The sequence below is a fragment of the Echeneis naucrates genome, chromosome 9 (genome assembly GCF_900963305.1).
Source record: "Echeneis naucrates chromosome 9, fEcheNa1.1, whole genome shotgun sequence".
NCBI classification, from domain to species: Eukaryota; Metazoa; Chordata; class Actinopteri; order Carangiformes; family Echeneidae; genus Echeneis; species Echeneis naucrates.
Genome location: NC_042519.1, coordinates 9,562,145 through 9,574,478, shown reverse-complemented (window position 1 = coordinate 9,574,478; position 12,334 = coordinate 9,562,145). Strand labels below are relative to the sequence as shown.

The 12,334-nt window shown below is 40.6% G+C and overlaps 1 protein-coding gene across 1 annotated transcript in view; it reads right to left on the bottom strand.

Annotated features, from left to right (window-relative positions):
• The window catches only part of adgrv1 (adhesion G protein-coupled receptor V1), an 83,646-nt gene extending 75,579 nt beyond the window's left edge, over positions 1–8,067 (bottom strand). The window contains exons 1-10 of the mRNA XM_029509875.1: positions 7,882–8,067; positions 6,887–7,036; positions 4,743–4,838; positions 3,757–3,861; positions 3,382–3,495; positions 2,973–3,203; positions 2,488–2,825; positions 2,059–2,329; positions 435–761; positions 21–197 (exon numbers count right to left, since the gene is read on the bottom strand). Coding sequence (XP_029365735.1) covers positions 21–197; positions 435–761; positions 2,059–2,329; positions 2,488–2,825; positions 2,973–3,203; positions 3,382–3,495; positions 3,757–3,861; positions 4,743–4,838; positions 6,887–7,036; positions 7,882–8,067 — 1,995 coding nt within the window. The remainder of the gene's footprint in view (positions 1–20; positions 198–434; positions 762–2,058; positions 2,330–2,487; positions 2,826–2,972; positions 3,204–3,381; positions 3,496–3,756; positions 3,862–4,742; positions 4,839–6,886; positions 7,037–7,881) is intronic.
• Between the last annotated feature and the right edge of the window lie 4,267 nt (positions 8,068–12,334).

Below are 12,334 nucleotides of genomic sequence, written 5' to 3'. Positions count from 1 at the left end.
AAACAGAGGTCATATCTTACCGTGCTAGTATTGCTAGCCTCTGGTTCATAAACCACCACTGTGGTGTTACTTGTAAAGCCAATCTCCCCATTAGCAATGTCAGGGGTAACAGTTAAGGTCAGGTTTAGAGGTCCTCCAAATCTTGGGCTGTTTGAAGGAATAGGTGTGTTGATATCAACCAGTTCAAGTCTATTCAACTAAGGGAAATAGAAAACACAACAGAAGCAAATCATACAGTGAATATATTGAATGGGGATAGATATTTAGATAATGCATAAATCAAAGATAACTCTTTCTTTGCACTCTGTTTCAGTGTATTGATTTTCTTAGATTGATTTTTTTAGACATGCAAATGAAATGTTGCCAGGTCTACATTGCAGAAAATCAATATGTGATAAAGAAGTGACAAAAAAACGTGTTTCCTGTCCCGTTACCTGTATTAGGAAATTAGCTCCATTCTGCAGAAAGGCATCATTCCTGATTGGCAGGATGATTTGGACCACCCGCTCTCGTGCAAACACTACATTAATGGATCTGCTAACATTCAGAACCTGGTCGTGGGCCCGTCCTGGGTCTATAGGACCTGCAGGAATGTAGAGGGCAGTGAGCATCACTGACACATCACCTAGTATACCACCATCTCGAAGGAGATTCAGCGAGAGGAATCGGCCCTCGGGCTGGCTCTGGATGCTTTGCTCCTTTTCAGGGTCAAACCGAAAAAGCCCATAGACATCATCACTGTCCTGAATGTAGAACACCATCTGGGGAAAGAGTGGACAGAGAAAAGGAGCATGTCTAGTTTCAGCTCACAAGAGAACAATCATTGTAGGTAATAAAAAGTGAGACGTTATATTTATGATAAAAAGATGTTTTACTGTACTTTTCTCTACAAAAAAAAAAACAAACAAACAAACTAACAAACAAAATATTAAAATTAAATTAGTGTTTGGTTTGAGGTTAATGATGATTAATGTTATAAAAGATTCTTGTTTAGATTAACATTTCAGTATATACATTTTGCTTTGGAAAGAAAGGGTTGTGTGCAGTCTCCTGTGCTTTGAAGAGAGCTGACTGATCTTCAAGCTGTGAGGATTAATTGCAATGAAGCCCAACTTCACTGTCAATTATTTTGGAGGACTTTCATGTGTATCATGTCTATATTTTACCAAGAGTGTATCTTGGGTCATAAGAAGAAGAAAGGAGAGGTGAGGAACAGAGAGGAAGTGAGACTGAAAGTAGTAAAACAGAGCCATGAGCTAACTTTAGAGAGGCATCCTCTTTAATTAACTCTGCTAAGACTGCTACAGTAAGTTTCATGAGCATTTTAACTCAGTCATTCATTTCCCTGAAACCTACACTTGTCTGATGCTTTGCATGGCAGCTCAATGTAATGTGTATGCTTTAAAAAGAAAATCTGTGTCATGTTGCATTTACCACATTAAGGGAATTAACTTTGATTTATCCTGTCATGCTGTTAAAGGTGTTTATTTATTCTTTAGGGACTTTCTGCTCAGCTGGTTCACTTGCTCTGCACAGATGGCACACAGACCCAAAAGCCTCACAACCTGAGGTGTTGTTCCGTCATGTGTGCTTGTATGTGACCAAAGCAGCATTTGTTTGTGTCTAATCTCATGCCTAGAACGTAAACAAGACTTAAATCTACCCACTGCTTTCACACATAGTCAACAGGCTTGGGATCTATAACCATACTATTCCCTACGCTTTCTAAAAAACAAACAAACAAAAAAAAAAAACAACAACAACCAGACACCACACACAGAGTGTGCTCGCTGTTTCTGCTTTGTTTCGATTCAACCACATAAAGAGAACACCCACAGAGCTAAGTGACACACTGAGAGTTTGTCACTGGAGCTTACAGTAGGTCACACACATGCATCACAGACACACAATATCTGGAGGATATGTTCCCTAACAAGTGCAGCCTTTTTTTTACTGTCAAAAACCCACAATAGCAACTAAGAGCAACTATACATAAATGATTTAATACACAGATAAATATATTACAAATGGTTTATAGAAGATTTATAATCAACTAACCTCCATAGGTTCGTCAACCTCTGCATTTCCCGTTACAGTATTAGGCAGCAGTTTGAGAATGAAGGCCTCTGCCTCTTCAGGCTCATTATCTGCCACAATGTTAATTGGAATCACTGCGGTCACCTGACCAGCAGCAAATTTTACAGTCCCTGCTGCAGGTCCCAAGTCATCCGATACCGGGGAGCGATCAGTGGAGTTTCTACTGATGGACCAGTTTGCAGACACGGCCCCATAGCTGCCTCCATTTCTTACAATAATGATGCCATCAAACCTGTGGGAGGGATAATCTTGGATATAATTGTACTATTTCTCTCTCTGTTTTTGCTAAGAGACCGTTGCATTCATATTTAGAAAGTATATACAGTTGCAAGTGGCAACAAAAAAGTTTGAGTACCCATCCCCTTATCTAATTATCCACAAAGTATTTACCTCTGTATCAGATCTTCATTGATGCTGGTTGGCTGAATGACTGTGCTGCTGCTGATTGACAGGACACCATGAGGCTTATCATTGGGTTCGATGGTCACCAACACAGCATTTGGTGATACAAGTACAGCATCTCCTTGGATGGTTTCTTCCAGCAGGACCACATGAAAGGATTCTGCAATTTCTGGCACGATGTCATCAATGATGTTGAACAGCAAGCTCATCTTATGGACGAATGGAGGGAATGTAACTGTTCTGACTGACTGTAGGTCCAGAAAATCCATGGCGGGTGTGGCACTGCCCAGTCCTTCACCACTCACCACCATGTAATCTACGGAGACCTAAAGACAATATTGTCCAAAAGTTTAATGCTTGGACAAACTTAAATTATTTCTAACTGTACTTTATGAATGAATAAACTGATTGTGTCCAGTTCTTTGAGAGTAAAGTGACTAGGTAAACAAATGACTGGATTGATGGAAAGGAACCTCAGTGTCAACGGGGCTGATGAGTGGCCCATCTTCAGTAAGTTGACCTCTGGTCACATTGAGGGCGATGACTCCAGCAGACTCTGGTACTGCCATGACAGTGTGAGAGAACCGAAGTGGGCTATCATTACGCCGGATTCTCAGCTGGACACTGCTGGCGTTAGGTCTGAGTAGAGCTCCTCCTGCCACACTGGTTAGTCTGACAGAAAACACTTCATCATCCTCTGGGATCTGTTGCACAGAGAAAAAGAAGCACAATAAAATAAACTACGGAAGTTAAATCTTTTTACACATTTCCCATATGTTATGTTTGTAATTTTTGGATGTCAATAATCAACCTGGCAAAGAAATAACATAATCCAAAAATGGAAGATATGTGTGGTTTGAATGGCCCAATGCTGCTCAATACCTGATCATCTTTGATGAGGACACTGAAATGCACTGCAGCCTGTCCTACAGGGATGGTTATGTTCCCTCTGTCTGGACTGAGATCCTCAATAGCAGAATTAGGACCTTCAGAGATCTAAACAAAAAGATCTGAAACAGTTTACACTTTGGCAATAGAATGAACTGAACTACATGCCAAATTCCATTCATCATTTATGTATTGCACTTAAACAATGGAGTTATCTATTATGAAAGTCCACATAAGAAATAATAATGTATGTTCCAATTTAGATCTAAATTATCCAAAATTATCCATCTATATTTTTGGCAAGTTGGATAAGCACAGAACAAGTACAGTGTCTCAGTTATCCTAGTTTTATATACAATGCTGCCTCACCTCAAAATTAACAGTGACAGTCCCATACGTTCCCTTCTCTCTAATTAGGGTGAAAGGCACATAATGGTTCCTTCTTCTCGGTTCATCAACAACGATCTCTTCAGTCTATGATGAAGAGGGTGAGAAAAACAAAAAACAAACAGAAGCCCAGTCAGTTCAGTTGGATCAATTTAAACACTTTCTCTAACTAGAATCTATCAAATTATGAAACAACAACAGCACAATGCCATTTTTATAAGAGGTAGTGCAAGTGAGTGTGTATCATGTAACTTGAACTGAAGATTTGATTTAATTACAGATATCTCCTGTTTTGAGCTGCCCTTACTGCTTTTTATATGTTCTATATTCAGTGTTACCAAATCAAAACACAGAGACAAAAGCAAGTGCAAGTAAGGAGTTGTACTGTACTGTGTTGTTTAGTGAAAAATGTTAAGAGATCTGAAACAGAGTTAAAAATATAGAATAAGATGTTCAATGTGACAAGTCACAATCAAGTTCTTACATTTTCGGATGTTTTTTTTTTTCGTGAGCTTTAATTTGACATGGCCAAATTGATTTAAAAGAATGCAAAAGCACAAGAAGAAAGGAACCCAAATGTAACATAACATAAAGACATCCCTGCACCTAGGGAGCCCTTTATTGACTCCAAGCAACCCAAAATCCTTATCCTACATATGAGACCATCTGGGGGTGGGAGGACAAAAAGTTCCCAACATACCACAGCTACCATGGAAACGCTATAAACTCCCACTGATAAATTAATCCAGGGAGTGTTGTGGTTTTAATTGCCCCTGGAAACCCACGACACATAGGTGGTCACTTGTCCCACAGCCATAATACTGGCTTAATTGAACCCTTCTCTGTAGTAGAGAAGGGTTCAATCAGACAGGCTTTCTTATCAAAGACTTGAATGATTGCACATACCTTTTATTAAAAATTCCATATTTGTTACTGACTGTTCTTTGTTTAAATTATTGGTTTCTTACTGAGTTGAAGGCAATGATTCCAAAGGCATTGTCATTGGAGAGGATGGTGATGGTTGCCTTGTTTGGGGTCCCCAGTGTCACGCCATTAGAGGAACTCTAAAAAATGGGATAGATAAGATCAGGCTATACATACAGTAAGCACTTGAAAGCATCTTCCCCCAACATTTATGTGAGAAACCAGAACGCCTGCCATATTGAATGTCTTCACTTCATTCTTGTCACCCACTAAGAGGCCCTGGTGAGAAGGCACAAAGACAGGAAGTACTGGTCTCAATCCAGTTGATATGTCAGGTTAGCTCACAGTGGGACACCTTTTTGAGATTTGTGCTGTGCTCTGTGAATCAGCACTAAGACCTAACAAACGCAACATCTCTGTGTGCTCGAAATCACACAGCGTCTGAAATACTCTTTTTAACAACCTGTGATTTGTGCGAGGAAGGTTTTCCTTTTTCCTGAAGCCCCTTAAAGGGAAAGACCACAGCCTTGTTATTTAGTATAACTTTCCAAGGTTTCCATTCAAGCTTACCAATGTTTTCACAAGCATCTAATGGACCAACTCTGCTGACAACCACCATGTCTGAGCTCAAGTGCCTCCACCAAAACAGCCAAATTCTCTTCGAAACAAACTGTGGTGGTCTTAACCATGTGAATCTTTATGTACCACAAAAAAGAGAAACAAAACTTTTTTTCAACCAAAAATAGTCCAATTGAAATTCCTTAGCAAAGCCACTGTGTATGCACACACACAGTATTGTGTGTGCATGTTTAGGTGAGCGCAAGCAAAGGAGAAACAAGAAAGTGCTTGGCGTCTCCCGTTTATCTCTATATTCAAACAGGGCTTTTCCCAGTGGTAACAGAGCTTTCTTTTCGCTGCTGAGCTCTTGTAGTGGTCAACTCACAGACACAGAATCCACATGCTTTCCCAAAGCCAAGCCACTGGATGAGCCAAGAGTCTGAAAACACAAATATGCATACTCATCTCTGCTGAACTACATAAACATATTCAGCCATTGGCTACCTAACAAGTGCTTTGTGATACACACAGTGCACTCCATAATCTGCTACAACACACATAACACTGCACAGTGTTGGGCAGAAGGGCTAAATGGGTGTCTTTCAATCTTGGAGTACACTTTATAAAGGATTTTCAAAGTGGATTTTAACCAGAAGTCAATTGTAAATGTGAAGAAAGTCACTCTTGCTAATGGCTAGGCAAAGTTTTTAATGTTTTGTAAATATATATACAGCTAACAATTAGTGACTCACAATGACCTTTGTCTCAGGTCTTTTGGTGAGGGATAAACCAGCCCAAGACCCCATAGCCCATCAATCACACCTGACACTTAAAGGTTATATGAAACCATGGAGATAGTCTCTATGAGTAAGGCATCCTGGCCTGGGATGGTAATTCTTTCGCAAGAATTTACAGTTTCTACCCATTAAAGATATGTTTTGAACTTGAAAACATATATGTCCTTTGCAATGCTCTGAACTTTAGAGAAAAAAAAAGAAATCACTGCAAATCATATCTATTATTGAAGTTGCACATCTTGATGATATGTTGATCTTGCCTGCCAACAAAAACGTTTCAAAATGCACAGTCGGATGTTACTTTTCCTTTACCTCCATTCATTTCTTGTAGCAGACTGAGCTTTCATCTTTTATACTGTGCAGCTTAAGATGGTGAACACACAATATACATATAGAGGAAATCCACAGAACTGACATGCACGTTTAAGTCAATGGGGTGAAAGAATGAGAGAATCGCTTTAATCTCATGTGTGGTGAGGCAGTGGCTGTCAAAGTTAGTTTCTTTTCACAAAGGTGTCTTTTAGTGGGGAACCTCAGAGAGGCATGCACACTACATTTGGCCGCACCCACGCCAGTCCTGGAAAAGTCACACATCAAAGGTCCTGCAGCTCAGCGCCTCTCAGGGCTCACTGTGTGACGCCCCTGCTAGCTATTGCTTGGTAGCTGGGGTTAGGGTTTAAGACAGTTGGGCGCAGAATTAAAAAAGTAACAATTTGTAGAAAAAACTTGAAGCTCCATCGAAGAGAGTGAGAGGAGTGTGGGAGGAAGAGGGGAGCTATTCAGAGTCAGATGTGATCACACATGAACCTGCAGAAAACAAAGACAAACTTTACCTGTAGCTTAAGGTTGAAAGTAAATGTCTCGTCAGCTTCAGGTAAGTCATCATCTTTCACAGCAATGAAGACAGTTTTACTGGACTCAGTGGACAGCAGAAAGGCTGCAGCATTAATGGCTTCAAAGTCCCCTGTGTCAACTCCTTCTAGCTGAGAAAAGCAAAGAAACAAAAAGTGTATTACTTTCCATTTCACCAAAGTAAAATGCCTGCTTGTGTATATTGTATATTTTCTGTCTGTTTGAGATACTGATCTGCATTTGTTTGTAAAGTGAAGAGAAACAGGAAAAGCATAAAAGAGACAGAAACAACAATGCACCAAAAATTGGTTTGAATGTTGGATGTTGAAGGAACATTTGTACCTTAAAGAAAAAAAATCAATGGGATGCCTTCTACTGGTTTGATCTTTTATTTTTTTTGCCACTTTCAACTCTTGCTTTAATTGTTTTCCTGTCTCTATCCTTCCTTTCAATAGGTGCCTTCATCTGCTTGACATTGACTTTCCATGGGCCTCTGTCTATGACCATTCATTTCCTGCAAGGAAGACTGATATTACAGTATTTCATTAAGTCATGAGGCAGCCCAGGTATAATATTCCATGTCCGAAAAATGGTAAAGAAATAAAGAACCAGAGAAAACCCCCTAACAACCACAAACTACACTGCATGGCCAGCTCGCCTTTCCAGACAGCAACTGTAAGCAGCTGACACTAAAGCCACAAACTCCTTTGTAATCTCGAACATGGTGTGTTTGACTTCTGTTTATCATGGAAATAAGATCACTGATACTCCCCTTCACAGAACATTGAAGAGACAGCCCAGTCACACAGCAAGGTGAAGCTATTCTTTGCATTATGTGATTAATTCAGTGATGAGTCGTGGAGTTGGGTTGCTCTGTTTGATACTGATATAACATAGTGGGTATGCTGAAAAGTTGATGAGAAAATTGATAGATATTATATGGTATTATCAATGATGAGCTTATACGGTGCCTTACCAGAACCAGAGCAGTCACATTGACCGGGTCTCCCACTCTCTCCACCACCAGCCTGACCACAGCTGTGCTGCTCTCATTGACAACAAAGTGAGTCTGCCCCAGGAACCGCAGTGTGGCTGACTCAGACGTAGTACCAGGGATGGACAGAGCCAGAAACAACACAGCTAGCAGGAGGACAGGGAGCATTCCTGTGAAAAGGGGGGGAGCACATGGAGGAAATATTAGAAAAAAAGATGAGGCAAGGGTAGGCTTAATATGCCAGTATATTCTGGGACATTGTACAAATTAAGAAAGTGACAGAAGATTTTATTTTTAAGTTAATTCAGTACACACGCAAATGCACACCACATTTTTTACCAAATTCTGGGTCATAAAATTTCGTCTACACAGAAAAAACAAATGTCCCTGAAATGTAAATTAGAGACCTTTGTCATACAAGTAAGTTGTCATTTAATTTCATGTGGTGTATTTTTAACTAGATGCTGATACAATAAAAATAGACTTGTATAGTTAGTTATAGATTAAAACATAATGATCTACAGTCAACATTTAGTAACCAGATGTTCAGAAGGCCTGACTATTGAAAAATGGACGGTCTGGCTGGCGTTCTTGCTGGTCATTGTGGTCTAAGTGATTCAAACCACTATTCCACAGTTCCATCGGCTGTTGTCCTCATGTTGGCATAACAGTTAAAGCAGTTATTGTTAAATTTATTCATTACCACATACATTTAATCTGATACCAGAATAAATGTGCAACTCTGCACTGCCAAAACTCTCTCATCCTTCTTGTCTTCTCTAACGGAAGATCTTTTCTGCTCTCCTGCTTCCTCAAATCATCCTCACCTCTCTATTAGACTCCTCTACAACCCTATGTCCTGCACTTATCCTCTACACTCCTCTCCACATGTATCTATTTGTCCATCCATTCTTGCTCAGCCCTCTCACCCCCGCCCCCAAGCGAATGGATAGGGCGAAACAGTTGTCATGGTTAGCTAAACAAAACAACACAGCATGACAAGTGAGGTGGAGCCAGCTTGAAGTTAAATTGTGACCACTCTGTCCTACCTCCCCCTCTCAGATTCCTTTTACCCATCCCATTAATGATGTGCACCACACAGCCTTGACAGGCATATGAACGTGTAAGGGCTTTTAGAAAAATATTTGCTCTTAATTACAAGGTTAGAAAAAAAAAAAAAAAAAACATCAGTAACTACAGTGGATGAAGTCATGCTGTTCCATTCTGTTTTCATTCAAAGAAATCATTTTTGGAAATTTTCATCTGTTCCATTACTGTTATATCTGAGTTATTCTCAGTTTTGGCAAGTGTTGAAATAGCAACCATCCATCAATGAGTTTGACAGTTCCGTGGGGAGAGTAAGACACTGTACAGTCAGAGTCAGATGAAGCAGATGTAATGAAGGTGGCATAGTTGTGCGTGTGTGTATTTGCGTGTGCGTGCACACACACACACACACACACACACACACACACACACACATGCATGTCTCACAAATGCCTGCAATGGAGAGATTGCTAGGAAATCCATCAAAAAAGGATTTGGAGATAGTGGCAGCAGGGCTGGACAGTGCAGAAAAGAGGGGTGAGTGTGTTGTTGGACAATGTGGTGCCAGGGTTGAATAAATCCTGTTATTCGCCCTTCTCTCTCTCATGGGGTCAGGAACTTCCTGAATTACTGACAGAGCTTGAATGAAAAACTATAAACCCTCTTTCTACAGTCATGTGTATCTGACACTAATGGGTAAAAGTGCACCTGAGGGTACCAGACTGTGCACCTGCATTTATATTCACTTGTCTCTGTAACTGAGTTATATTGGATGGTAAAATATCTACCAAATATCTGCTATGGTCATGGTAATGGCTCCATTCTAATATAATAAAAACTATTTTATAGTGTAGAACATTTTACATTTATTCTTTATCTCTCTACATCATCTATGTTTCAATTTTTCAGAATTTACTTCCTCCAAGCTATTTTTTCAGGAAATCATCAGTCTTGTGCTCCAAAACCTCACTCAAACTTCTAGAGGATTGCCTAACATCACTCTAACCACAATCTTTTAGATGGATGGTAGCAAGCATCCAACCCTCTAACCTCCTACCCCCTACTCCAAAACAGTAGGGTGGTCCCTTTCGCATCCCTGAAGCCGAACTTCCTTCAAAGATTTTTATACAAAGCAGATGCTGTGTGGAAGGCACAGGTCAATTTTACAAGAGGCAAGGCAGTTTTTGTGCTGGCTTCATGCATTGTGCCAACGTTGACCCCAGGGGTTACAGGGAGACCAAGGATCTGTCCTTCACAGCAAAAAGCGGCATGGAGTGCCTGGCGCAGACCTCTGACATTGATAAGGCTGGAAGTTGGAGTCCATGTAGAGAGGTGCAAAGAGACACAGTTGCATATGTGCGTGCACTTACACGTGCACACATACACATTCAGCATATACATTCAGAATGCAAGGTCTCAATGCTCAGCAAGACAGCTAGATGACTGGCCAGGACACTGGAGAGCTCTGAAATGCATGAAAACACACTGTCCATCACAAATATCCCGGGCCAAGGGAACTGAAAATGATGCCTGGGGCCAGGACTCTGGGACCTGGCACCCTAACAAGCCACGGACAACACCACAACTGAAGAGACTTCAGATTCTGAACATCCAAAATTGCTTTTATTGACTTATTCTGTCATTCCAACTTCACTCAGCTGACTCCTCCTTCATATTGCATTACTTTATTTCACAAAGAAGCCAATAAATACACATTACTCACTAGGGCATTGGCCAAATACGTTACGCACATCAAAGTGTTTGTGTAAAACAGAACAATAAGGCACTTTCAAATGCTCTCTTTAATTAGTCAAGCTCAAATGAAAACTAACCTTTTTCCTGGAACAATCCTAAATCATTCTTCACAAACAATAAAGTACAAAGTCCTGAAGCTGTCGTTTAAATCAGATTATTATCTAGTTAAGCTTTGACCCGAACCTGCTTTCATCATAAACCGCTTTATCCGGTACATAATACTTCTAGCCAACTTCTCTCTCCTTTTCAATTTTTTTTTTGAATTATGGATCACTTGTAAAATCAGACTTTTTATGTGTCAAGAAAGACATTTGGCTACAACTGTGTGTTTGTGTCCATATATCTCTGCAGCTAAGCCCAGATAAACGGTAGAGGAAACAATGCATAGGCAGCACGGAGATGCAAATATACACAAGGGCACAAAAGAAATACATGATGTCAATCCCATCAATATCTCCTCACTATCTGCTGATCTCTCATTGTGAGACATCTTATCACCCAGCTCTTGGGAGACAGACTCATTTTCCTCATCACCAGACAGCTTTCTCTGCAAGTTAAAACATGATAAGCATGATAAGTGCTGGTAGGTGTTGGTTTGACCCCATCACCTGTCAGTCTTTCTTGAGGCAGCTTATTGTTGTTAGGAGCCTGGTTCACAAAAACAGTTTGGACTGGTTGTAGACCCCCCCCCCCCACACACACACACACACACACACTCACACTCACACTCACACTCACACTCACACTCACACTCACACTCACACTCACACTCATTCACTGATATATTGGATATCTCTGTCAGAGGTGCGAGTAGGTGTCTGGTTGCAGGGCTGCTCCTGGGGTCAGTGCCTCTCTGGTTTCTCCTAACAGTGGCCTCTGTCCTGTAATCTTTAACATCAATTATTCACCCTAAAGCTGAAGACTTCACAGATAGAGGACAGCAGTAAGCGTGACACTGCAGGTTTTGTGGAATTGAAAGTGCCATGTGCCACCTGCAATGAGTTGGGTGATTTGGTAGTTCAAGAATATTTATGTTATTACAAATGTGTCAAACTTCACAGTTACTGAAAAATGCTCTAATTTTAACCAGAAAATGTATCTCATATGTTTTCTCTCTCTCCACCATCTATTTTTGTCAGTGGGAGAGTTGTTCCAATGAGAATACTCAGGACCAGAAACTTTAAAATTAGAAAGCAATACTTTTACTTTCTTTTGGGTCGAGGTTGAGTAGAATAATAGTCTATAGAGTTTTAATCAAGGGCTTTCCCATGTGGCATTCTTGCCCTGAGGCTTCCCTGGTCCTGAGACGCCCTTGGTAAAGAGTGTGTGGTTAATTCTGGCAGTTAGTTGCATGCACACACACACACACACAACAGGATCTCCAGTTGTCTGACGCTGGGAGGCCTGCAGTGGGATCTCATTCATCACTCTTACAGCTCTGGTCGATGATCTGGAGTCAGTCTGACCACAGAAAGATACTGCTCTGTCATTACCATAAACTAATATAATAGTTCCTGGAATGTTTGTGTGTCTCTTCAGTAGAAATTAACACTGAAAAACAACCATACAAACTGACAGAAAAACAGATACGTAAACACCAACACATGCACAGACAGATGGTGTGGTATATGAG